At 38.5% G+C, this 20088-nt stretch overlaps 2 protein-coding genes across 3 annotated transcripts in view; both read left to right on the top strand.

Moving 5' to 3' along the window:
- Nucleotides 1–6953, top strand: part of kcnc3b (potassium voltage-gated channel, Shaw-related subfamily, member 3b) — a 55253-nt gene extending 48300 nt beyond the window's left edge. For both annotated transcript variants that reach the window (XM_059324551.1, XM_059324550.1), the window contains one exon: nt 1805–6953. In XM_059324551.1, coding sequence (XP_059180534.1) covers nt 1805–1818 — 14 coding nt within the window. In that variant the 3' untranslated portion in view covers nt 1819–6953. The remainder of the gene's footprint in view (nt 1–1804) is intronic.
- A 4368-nt stretch (nt 6954–11321) lies between these two features.
- LOC131959609 (potassium voltage-gated channel subfamily A member 7-like) lies at nt 11322–17479 on the top strand. The gene is made up of 3 exons (XM_059324819.1): nt 11322–11478; nt 11786–12528; nt 16574–17479. Exons 2-3 carry the CDS (start codon nt 11842–11844, stop codon nt 17477–17479), a joined length of 1593 nt encoding a protein of 530 aa, XP_059180802.1. The 5' UTR covers nt 11322–11478; nt 11786–11841.
- Nucleotides 17480–20088: the final 2609 nt, after the last annotated feature.

Below are 20088 nucleotides of genomic sequence, written 5' to 3'. Positions count from 1 at the left end.
TTGTATTAGTTAATGGATATGTCTTTAGACGTGTACATGTGTATGATTTTGTGTAATACAGCTGCTGACCCTCCCTTATAATGTAAACTGTGGTTGCTTGTAGGATGTTTGAAGACCTTTACTCTCAGTCAACTAAATCCCCAACATTTACCATACAACTGCTCTTTAGAAAACATGATGTGTCTTGCTTCTCTGGAGAAAACTGCAACAATACAATGGAATTTGAAAGAGGAAGAGAGTGAACAGAAGAGCAGACTGGAGGAGCTAATGCGGCTGCAATAAAGGATAATGTTTGTATTGGGTTGATGTTTGCTGCCGAGACCACAACAGTAGTGTTTAATCTCCTTGTAAATAATGCAGGATGCCAGCACATGTGATACAGGAATTGTTTTCCACAAGAGTAGGCAGAGAATTAAAAAATGCTCAGCCTACTTTTGTTAACAAACAGTTTCTTGAATTTGCACCTGTGTTTTCATGATGCATATCCTAAAGGAATAGTTCAGATTTTAGGGGTGGAGTTGTATGAGGTACTTATCTATAGTCAGTGTGTGTTACCTACAGTTAATGGCGGTCGGCATGTCCCCAGTTTGAAGAAGGAGGCAGGAGTACTGACCGAAAGCTAAGCCACTAACATTACGAATATTTTAACTGCTTCAACTTGCCATCAGAAAGCCCTTTCTAGCATTAAACTGAAGTTGGTTTATGGCTTCTGCAAAGCAAAGCCACCAGACTGGTGGCTCTGACGTGATCACAGATAAACATAACTGCTTCAATTCCCCATCAGAAAGGGCTGTCTAACGACAAAGTAAAGCAGTTAAATTGTTCTAAATGTATAACATACACTTCAGCTTACACCTTTTTTTAGGCAGCTAAAATACATTTTACACATCTGCTGCCTCCATCAACAGTAGTACATTGCTTCACTTCCTTGTCAGTACTCCTGCTTCTCCAAACTGGAGGTGTGCCAACTGCCAATAACTGTAGGTAATACACTGACTATGGATAAGAACCTCATACAAACCCACTTTTAAAAAAATGCACACTATCCCTTTAAATTGGGGGTTAAACCTCCTGAAATGGTGTCAGTCTGATGTATAATCACACTTTTTCTTCTTCTTCTTCTTCTTCTTCTACTAACATAGATAGCTTTGAGTATGTTTGTTTGTGTCCATCTGTCAAAAATGTCTTCATAAAGTGTGAACACACACGCACACACACACACACACACACACACACACACACTTAACTGCTCAACATCTCCCTATCACCTAATCTTGTTCAAAATGCTCTGTACATAATTGACTCCTGTAAAGATGATGGTTTGCTGAGATTTGGAGTGGAGAGCACAGTGCTGGTCAGTTGGCTGGCAACTTGTTTCATTCAGTCAACTGTTTGTTTTTCTAATATTGTCAGCCACCAGTTTTATTGTCATCATTTCTTGATTTTGTGATTCAAGAATATATGCCAACTTTCTGTCTGTACTGTGTGTTGGAGATAGACTGTTTGTAGCTGTGTTAGGGTTGTCATTACAGTTTAAATTTGTGCACTTTATTCTGACATGCACAGCAGTTTACAGGTAATCGTAATTCCTGATTACTTCCCTATTGTACATTATGTTAGTGACACTATGAAACTGTGTTATTGGCCATTGATTGGTTTATATTAGTTAAGCACTTCTATAAATCAATCCAGATAACAGTGCTTACTTGTAATGTTACAACTTTTAGTTAAGTTTCATGATTTCTTACATCTCTGTGATCTCTGTGAATTTAATATTAATGGCTTTCTGTTCTTGTCTTCACAGTGTTAAGTTTCTAGCATTCGCCTTCTCTCTAATGAGGAGTCAGTAACCGGTAAACACAAATTTGCGGCGGGAGCCACGTAAGCTACAGGTGTGACGCGGATGGACGGTTTTAAGGAGATCTTTGGGGTGACAAGAGAGAGACCAGAGGTTAATCATGAATTTAAAAAAAAATCACATGGTCTGCTCCTCACATTGTTACCAAAGCAGCCTCTTGGAACTCCGACCACATTTTTGACAACTGTCCGACTGACCTTTTCCTTTTTTTCCCTTTTTTTGGCAAACTGACTGAGCATTGCACTGACACACTTTTTGGGAGAGAAAAGGACTCCTGATTACACATTCCAGATGACATCTCTCTGACAACATTATTCTCGCAATCTTGTATGATGACCAACTCAGTACCATCGCCAGTGCTGAACAACTGAGCAACTTCACAAGTTTCCGAGAAAAACACTTGTCTTCACAAAGGACTGAATGAACAATGTAGCATCTCTGCTAACATATTGTAGCATTTGTTGGCCGGGAAATAACTTGACTTAATCCATCGACGGTTGGAAGAGAGAGGAATTTATGCATACAAGGGATCTTTTTAGATGTCATTTTCCTTTTAGGTTCCTTTCCAGTGAAGAAAAAAAAGTAGTACATGAGAGACAAAGGATTAGTCTTACTCGTTAAAACATTCCAAAAAAAATGCACTTAATAAAAACAGTGCTTATGAAATCATTCACAAATGCACAGTATTTACACCTATAGTCCCTTATTCAAGTTTAGCACTTGTATAGCATGTTTGCCACTGAAACTATGTCTTCCATTCACTTCTATCAGACTGAAACTCTGCCCTCTTCACAAGTACTGAGAAAATCCAAAACAGCACGAACTATGAAGCTGAACAAACGAAGCACATGTAGCATCAGCTCAAACAGGTCATGTACGGCATTTTCACAACAAACACTCACCACGAAAATGGTGGCACAAGACTCATCTTTATCTCTCATGTACTGACATGAAAACCTATGTGGGAAACCAAAGGTCCTGTAGCAAACACTTGCTGAATGACCTTCTGTAATGTATAGTAGATTAGGAGGAATATTCCATTTAGGATGAGGCTTGTACTCACCCTTACACTGCCCATAGCCTCTGTTTGGTAGAAAACACATTCCTCTAAAAGTACTTTAACTGCCACTAGCATCACATCCCTATATGCACATTTAAATATTTTTCCCATGTCTGACTGACAGTCATGAGGAGCAAAAAGACTGACTCAAGGAGACAAAACAGACGTCCTAGAGACAATTGTCCGTCTTTCTTCAATATCAAGGGATATTGGCCTGCCTAAATTACAACGAGAAGGACGCCCCTGCCACAAGGACACTTTTTATGTCACATAAACTGACCATTAGCTGGAAATTCTGTGCTTTGATTTCGAAAGGGACCAATCAGATAAATGCTACTCCGAACACAAAGGCTGACACTGCCAATTAGGCACAAGAATTTCCAGAAGAATACTGCCCCATCTCTCTCTTGTCCCTCTTGCTGCCAACGACTGCTTTTCAGGCAGGTCGATGTCAAGAAAAGGATGGCCCATCAGGGGAGCAAAAAGGGGAAAAAACAAGAAATGGACCAAGAGTAGAGCACGTGTGGAAGTGTACAAAGAGAACAAATCTATATTTTGATAAACAAATCAACTATCCATGGCTTCGGAGGAAGTTTCTGAGCAGAAAAGGTCCAGAATGGAAGAAAGAGAAAAAAAAAATCAGATGCAAATGTTAATAGAAAAATTTGGCATCATGAAATGGAGTCAAAGTCCTGGAAAAAAAAAAGATGGGAAGTGAATATTTTGTTATGGGGAGTGGGCGAAGTTATTTTCCCCACAAGCATGGGGAAAATGTTTTTTCTTTTTTTTTTTGAAAGACAATGAGCAACAACAGACTCTTGCCTATGAAGACATGGCTATGACAAAGGATGGACGCTGAGATAAACAAATGAAAAAAAAAAAGATAATGCATTTTTGTAACTTTGTTTACCAGCATGACTAGTTTGCATGACTGTCTTTTCTGCAAGCCCTTAGTTGAAGACAAGGGTGCTAGAGATACAAAAAAGTATATATAAAATGAATTAAAAAAATGTTATATGCAATTAATGTTTTAAAAAAGATTATAATGAAAGAGAAGAGCTATATTTTGTTTTGAAGAGTAAAAAAAATGTGAATATTGAAACATGTATGTTTGCAAAGTACACCCTGAACTATGTTTTGTTTGATGAAATCTCTCTGCTACTACTGCCCTACATTCCCCATTCCAGTGTTTTTGACCGCTGCCATAATTTTACTTTGTTATGCATCAACGGCGATTTTCGAGACTTTGCCAAACTATAGCATTTGAGCAAAGGTTGTTTGTTGTTAAGTCCATGTTTTCCTCCTTGAATCATTTGCACAACTACCGTAGCAGCAGCAGCAACAGCAGCAGCAGCAGTTCGAAAACAACAGCTCTCCATTACCACAACTTTGACTGCTTGATTAGTACTCACAGTTTGCTTTTTTTCTTTGGCAATAATACAAGAGTTGTCACATGATTGTAGCAGGCAAACGGAGAACCTCGAGAGTATCTTCAGCGCCTCAGTGTCAAAGAGATTTGTGAAGGCCCTGGATGTCCCATGGCAGGATTTTGCTGGGATGGGCAGTTCTGTTCCATTAGTCCTACGTAGAAAAATGGGAGTACAGGGACAGGTTATCCAATAAAAAGACCAATAACAGACTAGGAAAGATACTATACTGGCGAACAATCAAGAGAGATTTCAGGTTTGCATGGAACCAACTGCCATTCCAAAGTTTGTGTGTGGTTTAAAGGACTCAGGTGTGTTGATGGTGTGTGTGGATGTAGGTGTTTTCTTTCTAACATAATAAATTCTAGTATATAGATAACGATAATGTGAACACCTCACCGTGACGTGTAAAAAAACGCATGCATTATGACTTGATAATCTCTCGAGGGGGGAACAGAGTCTTGACATATCCCCTAAGCCTCCTGTCATCGTTCGTCATGAATCCCCGTCCTGATAACTATGAACACTGTGCTGTGTCGTAGAGCAGAAACGTCTTCCTTCGAGAGGCAACTGAAAACTACTCACACTCACAGTGTCAGCATGAGTGTGTAGAGGTAGCTCGTCTTTGTTTCTTGTTTTGGATGGTCAGGTCTTTGCATTTGTCATTACCCATAGAGTTACTGTCATCCAGCTGGCTAGTCGGCAGCTCATTACAGCACACAACACAGTCATGTGAGCACCAATCAAAGAGACCCAGAGCTTCCAAAATGATGTCAGTGAAGTAGTTTAAGTGTTGCGAGACAGAGAGGATGAGAGATACCAGTATCCACCGAGGGGAGATTAACGAAAGTTTTTTATTTTTAAAAAAGCATCTCATTGTTGAGTGCTCTCTAAGCACCTCATCCTTGGTTCCGGTATTCCAAGTGAGTTTCAGGCCCTGCTGGTCCAGGGCTCAGCTCAGGCAGCTGAATGGTCATCTGTCCATTCCCAGTACATTATAGTTGGAGGCTCACCAGGATATCGTGTGATGTAGACTACACAGACTATTCAAGGTTTTACAGGTTCTAGAGCTTCTGTCTATTTGCTAAAATGATCCGCAGGATTTTGTTTAGCTCCCTTGTCTTTTTAAAGCTCCCAGTTTTCAGTTCCCATTTTGGAAGGCATTAAGCAACTTTGGCTTCGATGGTCACAAAGACGTTTATGAATATTTCAGAGGAAAACTTCGAGCAATGGTGTGCACACTAGCAAAAACATTGTGCTTCACCCAGCTGTTTGTGTTTTTCATGGCCCGAGTGCTGTCTCTCTTTTCTTTTTTTCCCTTATTTGTCACCGTTTCGTTTGCCATGTCTTCATTCTCTACATTGTGACTTCTCTGCCAATGCCAGGCTGAAAAAAAGATGTCTTTCCTTTTCTATTGCATAATACTGCCATGTGATTTTGTCATGATGAACAGAATGAGTTACAATGTCGAGAGTGCTAAGTCTGTTTTAAAGTTTTGCAATCTGTTTAACAATGATTTCCTGTGTTACACTCACATAACCAAAAGAACAAAAATGCTTTACATGGTAAGTAGGTGCCACTGTTAACCTAACGGCTACTGTGTGTTGTGACAATATTATGACATGTCCTCTCCGGGTGTTTGGAAGGTGTTGTGTGGTCCTTGGTTGCCACATATTCTACAATATCCTTATATTACTATATTACTTATGTACTTATGTACCTTATGTTTCTGTTGAATATGTTTTTTGTTTTTTTAAATTGAGGACACTGTATGCAATCTGCACCACGAATGCCACTGATCGACACTTACTGTACGCTCCCTGAGACACAGATGTTCTGTCATCAGTTCAGATGATTGCAACCACATGTGTAGTGGCTTTATGGCTTTCCATAAAGTGACTTAGCAATCACGCTAATCTAAAAATATTTTGTTTTACAAAGTGATAAGACCAGAGTTGTTTTAGAGGAAGCATTATCATACTGGATAGATTTTTTTTTAAATATATTCTATATAATCTTATTTTAATCAGAAATAATGTGACGAAAGCCACAAAAGTCATCCAGACATACATACATCTAATAGTACAGGATAACATCATGCATTCACGTAAGCATTCCAAAGATAAAAGATGTATGTTCATTTTACATGCCATCAAATTGTATAAAACAGACTTAGGTACTAGTCCATTGTACTACGGTCTTAGTAGGAGAGTGAATGGGGAGAAGAGGTGGCCACTGGAGTATCTGGTTGTGACTTATGCCGGATTTTATTTTTGAAATGTTGGGACACAATGAACAACTCATCAAAAACTGTATAAAGTATATTTCAATGGAATGTTCATGATCTATCTTTTTATATTTTGAAGAAAAAATAGAAACATATCAATAAAGTGTCATAATTGAACATATTTCTACTATTGAGACTTAAAATGTATGAATGTCAATGCGATCTAATGTGAACCGATCTCCATAGCAGCTTGAATGAATAACTGATTAACAGTCATGAGATGCTTTTTCAGAGACATAAAAATTGCTTAAAATCATTGAAATGAACTTAAAATAAATGAAAAAGTGACATCACTGCTGTGTCAGTTTGTTTAAAAGCTTGCACTGACTGCATACTGTCTTCTGTACCGACTGTCACAGTTAACACTTTTCATCCGCCTGTCAGGAACAGGATACCACAACACAGTGATTGATCTAATCTGGCTTGAAGTGTGGGCACAATGGAAATCCAAAGTCTTCCAAAGAAAGTGAAGGATGACACAATACATTTGCGACTAGAAGTTTAAGGATATGGTGTGTTTTGATGTCAGCATTTCTAAGTTTTTTTTCAGCCAGTGACTGTTGCATTAAGCCATTTTTAGCACCTAAAATATAGACATCATATAACGGTAATCTATTTTTTTGAGGTCAGCTGTCTCTGTGATTTGATACTTTGAGAATCATGAGCGCTGCTTTCCCGGCTCGATATCACATAACTGTAACTTTAACCTCTCATGAAAGTCGACACTAACATGTTAGCATCATGAGGAACTGTAATATTTCATGAATTGGGAGGTGCACACGTTGGAGAAAAAAAAATCTGTCGCAGGAATATTTATTCTTTTACAACCCACCCGAGGCTTCGGTTTCTGAAGTGTGCTTGTTTAGCATGCGGCTAAAACACAGCGGGTTCAGGCCCTTAAAGACAATTATAAAAGCTTTGCGATAGGTGAACAGAGCTTCAACAATTCATAATAATCGCTATAAAGCATTTTAATAATTGAGTCAACACAAGTCATTTTTCATGCAAAAATGTCATAAAAAACTGAGGTTGGTGAGCCTCTAAAATATGGAGATTTCCTGTTTTTTTCCTGTTTAATACTGAATACATTTAAAAACAGTACTTTGGACACATTAAGTATTATCTGAAATTATATAGATCAAAAGCTTAATCGGTTAATTTAGAAAATAATTTGCAGATTTATCTATAATAAAAATAATCGTTTGTTGCAATCCACAGGTAGACATATTAAAAATCATGTCAGGGTTTAAATATCAGGAACTTGGATAAATCTAAGTATTAAAAAAGCTCTTAGGACACCTGCACAGTGAAATGTGCCATAAGCTGGTGTAAGAGCCACATGGTAAGAAATAGCATAGTGGTCTGATGAGTCATCTATTTTCTACTCATGGATACCCACTGTCTGTTTCAGACTGTTGTACGTAGTAAGGAATCTGTGGTGGTATGTGCAGCCATCTCATGTCACAAGGTCTCATGATTGCACTGCAGAGCTGCATGAAAGCTAAAGAACTTAAAGCCATTTTACAGAACCAGAAGCACCTTCTTCTCTGTCACAGTCTTCCCTTATCCAAGATTATGATGCAGGATGCTAAAAATAACACTGCATTTCAATGAGGTGTCATTTTCTGGTTGATTCCCATATCCTTTATAGCCCCAAAAAACTACAAGTGTTCCTTACTGCATGTAATCAATATTAGATATTCATCTACTGTTGATTTATTATGTCCACATGGTTCCTCCTCCTGCTTATTGCTTTAAAAGCACATTTACACGAATGGTCAACAGATTTATAGTGAGCAACCTAAGTTATATCATTTGATGAAATGACATGTGATCAGATGGGGATGTAATGTAGCAGCCCAGTGAGCAGTGGATTTTTTCTGTGACTGAAGGCAGCTATGAGGAAATGTCGGCAGAGGCCTCCTTCAGTTTTTTCTCCTTTGTGCCAAAACTTCAGCTCCCTCTGGCGGCAATACGCAGTAGTGTCTGGATGGATTTATGAAAAATAACAGTAAATCTGATTGATTGGTTGATTTAGCCTTTAAGTATTTGGTTGTTTTTGTCATTTATTTTCTTGTTTTATTATTTAAGTCAAAATTAACTGAAGTAGAAGTACCAGACAAAACATTATAATTATTATTTTTGTCCTTATTAGGAAAGTGTTTTGTGATTCCATTTTATACATGAGACATTACCAAATAATAATAATAATAATAATAATAATAATAATAATAATACTTTGCCCTTTCCCCAAATACAAATTTTGGCCCTGTTTTTGTATTGCTTTTTTAAATCTGCCCTTAAAACAGAAAGTCGTGGTCAATAGGTCAAATTTCAGAATATAACTGAATCAATAAATGTAACAGTTTGAATCATTGTTTTCACAATATTTTAGTAAAATATTTCCAATAGATAATGGAATTACTTAAACTAAAACTAAAACACACACACAATGTGGAGTATTCATTTTTATATTGTCCAATTTTTTCATATAATTTTGCTCTTATACAAAATAAAATGTATACTTACATACAGTCATGGAAAAAATATTACACCACCCTTGTTTTCTTCAATTTCTTGTTAATTTTAATGCCTGGTACTTGATAATGATTTTGGTTATTATCAAGAAAACCATGGAAAATGGCTCGATATCAGCTCTTAAATTAAATTCTTATGAGCTATTTTTGCTGTTATCATTATATTTGTCCAAACAAATGTACCTTTAGCTGTACCAGGCATTAAAATTAACAAGAAATTGACGGAAACAATGGTCTAATATTTTTTTCCATGACTGTAAATGACTTTACAACCGTGTGCATGATTTACACCATACCTGGATTTGAATCCTCAGAGGTTCAGGTGGTGGCTGTTTTTTTTCCTGCTGAAGCATATTGTGTGACATGCAGCAAACCTGTAGGGACGAGCAACAGATTGTGAGACTGGTGGGGCCTGATCATGATTTGGATGTGATGAGAAAGAAGAGGCCGTCAAAGGTCCAGTTTTATTTGAAGGAGTACTTCACTTGCAAAATTTCTTTTTGTACATCAATTATTCCCTCGAGTTACCTTGAGTTTGTGCAGACAATGTTGGTGAATAGACTCTTGGTGAAAACCAAGAAAACACTTGATGAACTTAAGTAAAGTAAATGGACGCCGCATTTAACAACTGCAAAACTATATCAAAATAACAAACTCTCACACAATTTGTGCAGTGTCCAAGTCCAAGCCAAATGAGGGTTTTTGTGCTACATAATAATAACAATGTATTCATGCAGTTGTTCCTATAGTATTTTATTTTCTGCTTTCTGACAAAACTTCTCATGAAGCAAAAATAGACCTTATTTTGTAGATCTCAACAACATATTCTACTATATGAATAAATACAACTTTTACTACTGTTTTGTACTTCAGCCTTATCAGCCTAGTGGTACAAATTACTGCACAGCTGGCAAAACTGCTATCCAAATGCTAACATTACAGCTCTGCTATACTTACAGGCAGTGCTCCATGGGCCTCGGTTGCTCCCTCAAACCCAACAATATCTTTGAAAATCTAATAATGCTCTTAAATTTACCAACAAACGCTACAAAATTGTGTTTCTATCAGCTAGCTTCCAATGCTATCTGGTAATCAAAGCCAAGGTTAACTTCACACACGTGCGCGCACAGGTTAGTGTTTCAGTTCCCATTGGATAAAATGGTTGTCAGTCAAATCATAGTGGGCGTCAATTACTTACCTGTGTGCATTCTGATTGGCTACAGCTTCTTGTTTGGGGTGACGTCGAAACATCTTATTATTTTTGCAGAATGTGTCTGGCTTCAAAATTAGGCTGCAGTTGCAAATTGGTTACATTTACAGGTATAAGTATATGCTAATATATTGGTTAGCAGAAAGATAAAACAATCTGTGATCATTTTATTAGAAAATCCATACTGGTTGACAAATGGGTTGTCTTATTTTCAGGGTATTTTCTGTTTTGTTTTGTAGTACATTTAGACATTTTTGATAGACAACTGTTTAAAGGTCCTTGATTGCTAGCCTAAATTTAACCAACTTGCTTTCCAACTTCAAATAGCAATTTCCAACATTTTCATATATGCTAGCCTTTATCTAGATAAATTGTAAATCTAGCAAGTGCAATGCAAAGGGCTTCTGTAATGTATATATATATATATATATATATATATATATATATATATATATGTATATATATATATATATATATATTACTCCAAACCATGAGAATATAAATACCCCATAATAATTAAAAACTATTTTAACTCTTCCATATACAAGTCATTTAACAAAATTAGCAATAAAACATACATATTTTATATTACATTTTTCCTTACGCATGTTTTTTCTCTGACATGAAATATTTATCAAATCAATTTATTTAAAGTTAATGACAGGGAGTGAAGGACCTCTGTCAGTCAGAGTACCATGCTTGTTAGAGGGGGCAACACCATGCAGTGCCAGGCAGAGGTGACATTTGATAGTGAGGTTGAAGGTTGTCTTGCCTCATAGCTAAAATGGAGGGAAAGGACAGGGAGGGGTTGGAGGGATCTAGCAGAGATTGAATTTCAACAGGACAGCATTCCCAAAAAATTTCAAGACAGACAACGTGAGGCAGCAAGGGACAGGACAGGATCGTGGATGTTCCCAGAGCAAACAACTGGAAGTGCAGTTTGTGTACAACCTGGTCAGAGAGACAAACAAGACTTTGTTTATGAAAGACGTACATGATGACAGAGGGAAAAATGGACAACCTGATGACTCATACGAGACGAACAATGTGATTTTTTATAATCCTTTTATTAGTCTCTGTCAGCAGCTGTTTACACTGAGTGAGTAAATGCTTTTATCTCACTATCTTGGTACTAATATTGTTTGCTGATTTTCATTATTTTAGTTCACCTTTTAATTAAAAATAAATAGATTAAAAAATGTATTCAATGTATTGATTCATTTACATCCATTTATATTTAAGCAACTTTTTTGGGTGAATGTGTAAGTTTAACTGGTATTAATTCTGTTATGGAAAGTGTTTACAAGATGAGAAGACACCACTACAGGCATTTGTTTCTACTGCTCTCTGTAATGTTTGTTAATTGACAACCAAATCCACTGATGGATCTATAACTCTCGTTTCAGACACTGTTTGCTTTTGAGTCCAGTTGTTCTGTGGTCCGACCTGGGAATCCAAAGGAATGGACAGCAGTGACCCGCAGGACGATGAAAGAGGAGGCAGAGGAAAAGACAGTGATGGAGATGAGGAAAAACAGTTGAAGAACGAGCTCAATTGTGAAGAGAAAGGGGAGAAAGAAATCAAAGGGAATGACAAGGAGAAAAAGAAATCTGGATCTCGATCTGGGTCTCTGTGGAGGAGTGGATGGGCGTTGAGTGAAAGACTGGCCATCAACGTCTCAGGGATGCGTTACGAAACTCAGCTTCGCACCTTAGCCCAATTCCCCGACACCTTGCTGGGTGACCCCAGGCGCAGGTCACGCTACTTTGACCCACTTCGAAATGAGCTCTTCCTGGACCGAAACCGCGCCTGCTTTGACGCCATTCTGTATTTTTACCAGTCGGGCGGGAGGCTCCGGAGGCCCACAAACATACCTCTGGACATCTTCATGGATGAGCTGCTGTTCTACGAGCTCGGAGAGGACATCATGAACCGCTTCAAGGAGGATGAAGGTTTTCCAAAAGAGGAGGAGGCGCCACTGCCAAGCAACGAAATCCAGAAAGCACTGTGGATGCTGTTTGAGCATCCCGAGTCCTCATCAGGTGCACGAATCATCGCAATCATCAGTGTCATGGTCATCGTGGTGTCCATCCTCATCTTCTGCCTGGAGACGCTGCCCGACTTCAGGAACGAGAAGGAGTCACGGGAGGTAAGAGATGTGATCAAAATGTATGTTTGGGAGGCAGAATGGTAGAAAAAATGTGACAGGGATGGAAGTTTGCTAGGCCTCCGGTATTGCAAACTGTTCTTCTTCCCAGATCATCTAACACCAACACTTTTCATCTTTTCATATCCCTCGGCGTCTGATCATGAAACATAATGCACCCTTTAGAGTCTGTATGAGACACACTGGGCTTTCAAGTTACTGCAGTGTAAACTCATCTGTGACAATATTTGACCCTCAGAGCCAGTGTTAGGGGAGTAACAAGCGAGAACGTCCACGTAATGTGGAGGACTGGGTGGATGAATGGATCAAATATTCACTTAACTTTAACTGTTCATGTCCCATGTGAAACCAAAAGTCAAAGTAGACTTATTTACAACGACCACTTAAGTTAAGTTACGTAGCAAACACAATTGTTTTAACCCAAACCAGAATCTTTTTCCTAAACCTAACAAAGTAGTTGTGTTTGAATTCACAAAGTTAACCATGTGTTCGACCAGATTAAACCTGCAAGTGGAGCATCAGAGTTTACATTTACATTTAGTCATTTAGCGGATGCTTTTATCCAAAGCGACTTACAGAAAAAGGGAAACAATCAAGGTATAGTGCGATAAGAGCCATTAGTGCAGCAATAAGTGCTAGTGACGATTTTTTAAGGAAGGAGTCTTTAATTTGTTGTTTGGTGCTAGGAGAGAAGGTGCTCTATGAAGAGCTGGGTATTCAGGAGTTTTTTAAAGGTAGAGAGGGACGCCCCTGCTCTGGTAGGAGCGGGTAGTGTGTTCCACCAACGGGGAACAACAAACGCAAAGAGTTCGGAGTGCCTCGAACGAATGAGTGGCAGAGCCAGGAGCCGTTCATTGGAAGAGCGCAGCGGTCATGAGGTAGCATATGCCTGTATCATAGGGCTACTTAGTGTGTGACCTAGTGATGCCAGGGGGTCCTTGCTAAGTGTTTGTATGTGACAAGATGGGTACTAGAACGGATCAAGTATTTCTGGATTTTCTCAAGACGTGCTCATCCAACAGAGTATACATATTACTAACAGCTAGCTATTTGGGACCAGGCTATTTCCAGGAACAAAAGCGAAAGTCACATTGCTGATGCTTGAAATAAGCTACAGTGTATCATCTCCGGTCAATCTTTCTTCATCTGTTTCTAAATGTACCGCAACAAGCGCCAGAGAACTCATGCTGTCCGGTGGTTCAACAGTTCACCAGGGTCACCTCTCAATACATAATGCACTACTAATAAACATGTCCAGTAGATCTCGAGAGCCCACACTTGACACTGCAATTCCTTGGGTCCTCAGCAATACAACAACAATCAAGTTTGAAATGATTTGGATGGACATTTGTCAGAGAGAATGAAGGACAGGCGACTCCTTCCATTTAAGTTAGATTATTTACTAACCCTGAGGGCACTAATGGAGGTGACACCAGGAGTATAAAAAGAACTGGGAATGTCCTTTGACCAAGAAAACCACACATTAAAATGAATAAAAAGTTGGTGTACAGACAGGGTAGGTCAAATGTAAAGGTTTGGAGAAGATACATTGTTGGAAGTCATTTAAAAAAGTCTCTACTGGAAAATAACCCTACTACTTTTAACGTATTTTCATATCATGTTTCCATGTTCGATATCATATCTTTTATTTCAATGCCACTTGCAGAGACAGAGACAGTAAAAGCCCAAAGCAAACCACCTGGGTATAAAGTCTTGAACTCGTGGTGTGTGACAGCCTGGGTCAAACTGAAACATGATATCACAGCAAGCAGGTGTTTAGGTAAACACTCACTGAGTGAGTACTACAGTGTGTGAAGAGGAAAAATACTTACACAAGGACAACTACAGACAACTTTGCCAATATATCTGGAAGCAAACCAGAGTGAGAGAGAGAGAGAGAGAGAGAGAGAGAGAGAGTGAGAGAGAGAGAGAGAGAGAGAGAGAGAGAAAGGCAAGCTTATGGTGTGATTATTTTAGTCGGCTGTTAAATTTGATACACTCGGATTCAGGAAGCGCTAAAGGGTACAGGGAGTAACGGGTGGGGCCTGGAGTACAAATAAAATGATAGAAAGGGAAGACAGGGTGAGGAGACGGTTAGGTGTGTTAATAAAAGGTCACGCAAGTGACCAAACACATAGGCAAAGGTGAGCCAGAGCTTTCCGGTGGCTTAGAAGAGGAGACTTAAAGGTCTCGCAGGATGAGAAGCATACGTTGGGTCATGTTAACACATTCCGCTAAGCCAGGCTGCCTTTGCACAAGGGAGCTGCCAGGAAACTACTGTAACTCACTCCAGTCCAAGTCCCACTGAACTGCATTAGCAATGTTACACAGCTGCAGAGGCCAGGGAGACAGGATAGCAACCAAGGTGGAGATGGACGAGGAGACGTTCTCATGTTTCTCTTCGGAGATCTCACGGGGTTATATTTAGCTTTAGGAGAGCCCTTGGAGCAGATCAACACATAGATGTCCACCTTTAGTAATAAACACTGTCACTGACCTGCTACTGAAAGTCACAACGAATACTTGAGGTTTATTTAAACTGCCATGAAACTTTATATATTACACACGGCCCATTACAGCATACTGAACAGATCTGTTTATATCCGTATCATCCGCTTTCACACTTTTAATTTGATGTTAAGTGTAAGATGCTTTAAACAGCCACAAACCAATGCCTGAATGTGACGCTAATAGCGGACACGGAAGACGAAATGACAGGTGGAGTGAAAAAAGAGATAGGTGAAGCTATGATTGAAATGTAAAGCCGCAGATGTCAGCCGCTTTTATGATGCTGTGAAAAGTGTGAACCAATGAGATGGTGGGCAAGATACTGAAGTGTCGATGGGGTTTATTAGAATAACATGAAGACAGTACCTCAGCAGTTCGTAAAGAGACGTAAAAGAATATACAGTTAAAGGACATTTCGAAAAAGAATATGTATTTGCTTTCTTGCTGAGACGTCGGTGAAAAGATAAATATCACTCTCATGTCTGTACATTAAATATAGCTGGTCACCAGCTGGTTAGCTTAGCTTAGCATAACATCTGGCAGGAGGGGGAAATGGCTCTTTCTGGTGACAAATTCTACCAACCAGCACTTCTAGTGTTACATCCTGTTATCCTAGTTATAGAAGTTACAGTCACAGAAAAAATAATTAGACCATCCCTTTTCTTCAATCTATTGTTCATTGTAATGCCTGGTATAACTAAAGGTACATTTGTTTGGACAAATATAATGATAACAACAAAAATAGGTCAGAATTGAATTTAAGAGCTAATATCTAGCGATTTTCCATGGTTTTCTTGATAATGATTTTGGTTATTACCAAGAAAACCATGGAAAATATCATATATATATATATATATATATATATATATATATATATATATATATATATATATATATATATCAGATATCAGCTCTTAAATTAAACTCTTATGACCTGTTTTTGTTGTTTTCATTATATTTGTCCAAACAAATGTACCTTTAGTTGTGCCAGGCATTAAAATGAACAAGAAATTGAAGAAAACAAGGGTGGTCTAATATTTTTTCCACGACTATATATCTCGTTTTCTAAATCTAAACTCTAACTTAATTCATGCATTTTGCCCTTACAGGTCTTCTGTTAAAAGCTTTGGCTCAAAACATTTATTTTGGTCTAACCCTAACCCCTTTAACTGGTTAATTAAAAAAACTGCAAACATAACAAGCACATTTGTGCCAATTTGTTTAAGTTGTATTCCTGAACTGGCTTCCAGATTTTAGGTAATTGAAATATTTTGGGGGGTTTTAAGTGCATATTTGCCAAAGTTGTGTAATACATATGTGAGAGAATGCTGTCTTCCTTGTTTGATGTGTAGTGCTGTCCATGGTGCTGATCATGAAATGGTCACGATGGGAAAATGTCCTTTTAAGTTGAATTACATGATTTATAGTTTGAAAAACAATTAGCAAAATTATAGTTAAATCATATATTTTGCTTTATTTCCAATTATGTCTTACATCTTTCCTGTCTTCTTTACTTCAGGAATATTTCTACAAGTACCACGGCCTGGCGAAGAACATATCTGCGAACATGCCTCCTCCACACAGTGTTTTTCATGACCCCTTCTTCCTGGTGGAGACCATCTGTATATGCTGGTTCTCCTTCGAGCTCCTCATGCGCTTCGCTTGCTCCCCCAGCAAGATGCACTTCTTCAAGGACGTCATGAACATCATCGACTTCAGTGCCATCCTGCCCTACTTCGTCACTCTGGGAACGGAGCTGGCCAAGGACAATGACGCCTCCCCAGCCACCTCCTTGGCCATCATCAGAGTGATCAGGTTAGTGCGGGTGTTCAGGATCTTCAAGTTGTCTCGTCACTCCAAGGGTCTCCAGATCCTCGGTCAGACACTGAAAGCCAGCATGCGCGAGCTCGGCCTGCTCATCTTCTTCCTGTTTATCGGCGTCATCCTTTTCTCTAGCGCCATCTACTTCGCCGAGGCCGACCACACCAACACAGACTTTATCAGCATACCACATGCCTTCTGGTGGGCAGTTGTCACTATGACCACAGTGGGTTATGGCGACATGTACCCAGAGACAGTGTGGGGTAAACTGGTGGGCTCCATGTGCGCCATTGCAGGCGTGCTCACCATCTCGCTGCCAGTACCCGTCATAGTGTCCAACTTTAGCTACTTCTACCATCGGGAGACTGAATGTGAGGATCACACCGAGTACACTCACGTCCAGACGAGCCTGTGGGAGGAAGAAGGGCCAGAAGGGGGGGAAACAGAGGAAGAGGATAGAGATCAAGAGGGAGAATATTATGCCATTGAAGGCACCTGCAACCCTTTGAATGGGACTCTGCTGGGTGGACTGTGTGCAGGGCAGAGCCCCGAGTTCAGAGGAGGAAACATGTATCTGAGGGAACCACTGGTTACTCAAGTGTAGGGAGTGTTTTTTGTGTTTTTTTTACCATTTGACAGTAGGAGAAATGATGTGAAGTGAATGAAAAAGCAGAATGAAACACAATGAATGAGATTAAAGTGGAAAGCAAACCATAAATGTAACAGTAATGTGCCTATTAAATATGTTGTATTGCCTTTATTTGTTCATTTATAGGTATTTATTGCAACCAAAAGGCATTTTTTTGTACAATATTGCTTTAAAAGAAAGAAATAGACAGTGAGTTTTACATTCTCAGGGTCTTGATATCAATATAATATGAGCTGTTATTTATTAATGCTTTCAGCTTGTGTTTGAAAATGACTTTCTGATTGTCTGTTCTGTGCCTTGAAACTATGATGTCTTAGTACTGTCACTTTTTGGCTTAATTGAAGTTTGAAGTGTAAGCAGATAGATTACTGGCAATATAGATGTCATGTCTCATCAAAACTCCAAACCAAACACCAGCAGAGCTGTCGCTGTAGACAGAGTGAGATCTCTCGTAAACCAACCCCACATTCTCAACATTCTTCTGTAAGTAATGTACAAAGTTCACATTTGTGTAGTTTTGGCTTTTGTGACCCGACATGACCTTTATCGTGCTGTATTACGACACTTAATGACACAGTGTTAACCATTTCTGTTAAAGGGGGACGTTTTGATTGCTATAACAAAAGGTTCTGCATTTACCTGCTTAATTATGCACTCAGTGTTTTTAATAAAGATTATATTTTATTAATTTTCTTAAAAGAAGCACTGTTATTTATGGTTGTCTGTAAGTTTTTGGAGAAAATGTGCTGTTGCTGCTGTAAAAAAATGCCTATTAGATATAGCAGTGTTATTTTAGGATATAACAAACTAAAGAAACATAATTATACTTAATCCTTTACTGCAAAGCCTACTGTATCTCTAAGCAAAACATTTGTCTCAGAGGTCTGCCAGATCGAATCTGTGTTTCACTGTTGTGTTGCCAACCTTATCCAGGGCTCCTAAGCTGTTGTAAGCAGTAGCTTTCAATGACGTTGCTCTCAGTTTCACTGGAACACATAAGACTTTCCACAGCATCACAGTGATGACCCATGGAAGGTATGTGTACTAATGTAGCGTTGCTGGTGTAAACGGTGTAAATCAAAAAATACATATTTTCCATCTTACCTGCTATTCTTCAGTCTAGATTTTTTCGGTGTGAGTTGCTCAAAGAAGTTTCATGTAGGAACTATTTTCTCTCATAGTTTCTATGTGAAACTGCAAACAACAAGGTCTGTGGATTAGCTTGAGTAACCGACACATTAATTCCATTTATATTTGAGATATTTCTATGGCCGATATCTCCAACTCACACCGAAACAAGCTTGATTGATGAATTGCTTATAATAGCTTAAAATATCAGTATTTTTAATCATTTTTACTACCTTGAATCCCCCTTCTCTAAACTCTTTCTTTTGCTTTGACACATCAAACCTTATTGTATATTGAATGTAAAGAGTTTTGAATGGATCCTACCTCCTGAACTACTGCCTCATCAAAACCCGCCTGATCAATCTTAAAGGCAGTTTCTGATGTTTTTAATTTAATTTGAACAAAGAAAGTGTTCCAGAAAGTAAAGCGGTGGTCTTTAAAAGCTGAACTCCAGGGTCCATGTGGAGATTAATACGTTCGAAATAATCAGCTTTGATTCAGAAGATTCCTTAATGAGGACAACAGAAGAAGATTGATTAAAAGAACACTGAATGTGATCATGTTTTCATCCTTTTTCACTGATATTTAAATAAAAAACAGATATATTAATATGGATTTTGGATTTTGGTGAACTGTCCCTTTTAGATGCTGTAAAAGGTCAAATAAATTAAGAAAAAACATTTGTAGATTTTAAACCAAAAAACCTTACCAAATAACAAGCTGATGAATTAGCTGATTGAATGAATATATACAGTATATAATCATTAGTTGCTGCCCTATACAGTTGTTATTTGAGCCGTTATAGTCTAACTATAGTTTTATTTACTCAAGACTTAACCATTGAAACCTTTTCTAGGGTAAATCATGGAGTAATATGAACAAACTTTTGGCCAAAAAAAGAAGAAGCCGAAAATGACATCCTCTGAGGTCTTGTTTTGTCCAGCCGTAGTAAGTGTTGGTGTTGGTAGGGATTTTTAAATATATTTACTACATTAAATGACATTCAGAGCCCAGAGCCCATAAGTCTGTCCATCCTGGGAGATGGATCCCTCCTCTGTCTCTCTCCCTGAGGTTTCTTCTTTTTTTTCAGGAGTTTTTCCCTGGCCGATGTGAGGGTCTGAGGACAGAAGGTGTCGTACAGTCTGTGAAGCCCTTTGAGGCAAATCTGTGATTTGTGATTTTGGGCTATGTAAATAAAATTGATTTGATTTGATTTGATAAGCAAAGACAAGTGATTCAGGGAACTTGGCCTGCTTTCCTTCATGACTTATTTGTCCACCAGAGAGCGCTCCTGCTCTCACAATATTCAGCACACTTTGCCTCCATCATGAGAGCTGTGATCATTGGTAAGAATACTCTTTATCGTTCTGTAAATGTATTATTATTTTTTTTTTAAGTTGTTTAATTGAATTTATGTATAATTTTCAAGACAAACA

Source organism: Centropristis striata, chromosome 21 (genome assembly GCF_030273125.1).
Source record: "Centropristis striata isolate RG_2023a ecotype Rhode Island chromosome 21, C.striata_1.0, whole genome shotgun sequence".
In the NCBI taxonomy this organism is placed as follows: Eukaryota; Metazoa; Chordata; class Actinopteri; order Perciformes; family Serranidae; genus Centropristis; species Centropristis striata.
This window is presented reverse-complemented; position numbering and strand designations above follow the sequence as displayed.

What these genes read in the sequence shown, in the direction of transcription:
- LOC131959609 (XM_059324819.1), top strand. Translation starts at nt 11,842, where the DNA reads ATGGACAGCAGTGACCCGCAGGACGATGAAAGAGGAGGCAGAGGAAAA. An exon ending in ACGAGAAGGAGTCACGGGAG is followed by an intron (nt 12,529 to 16,573) that starts GTAAGAGATGTG and finishes TCTTTACTTCAG; the next exon opens with GAATATTTCTACAAGTACCA.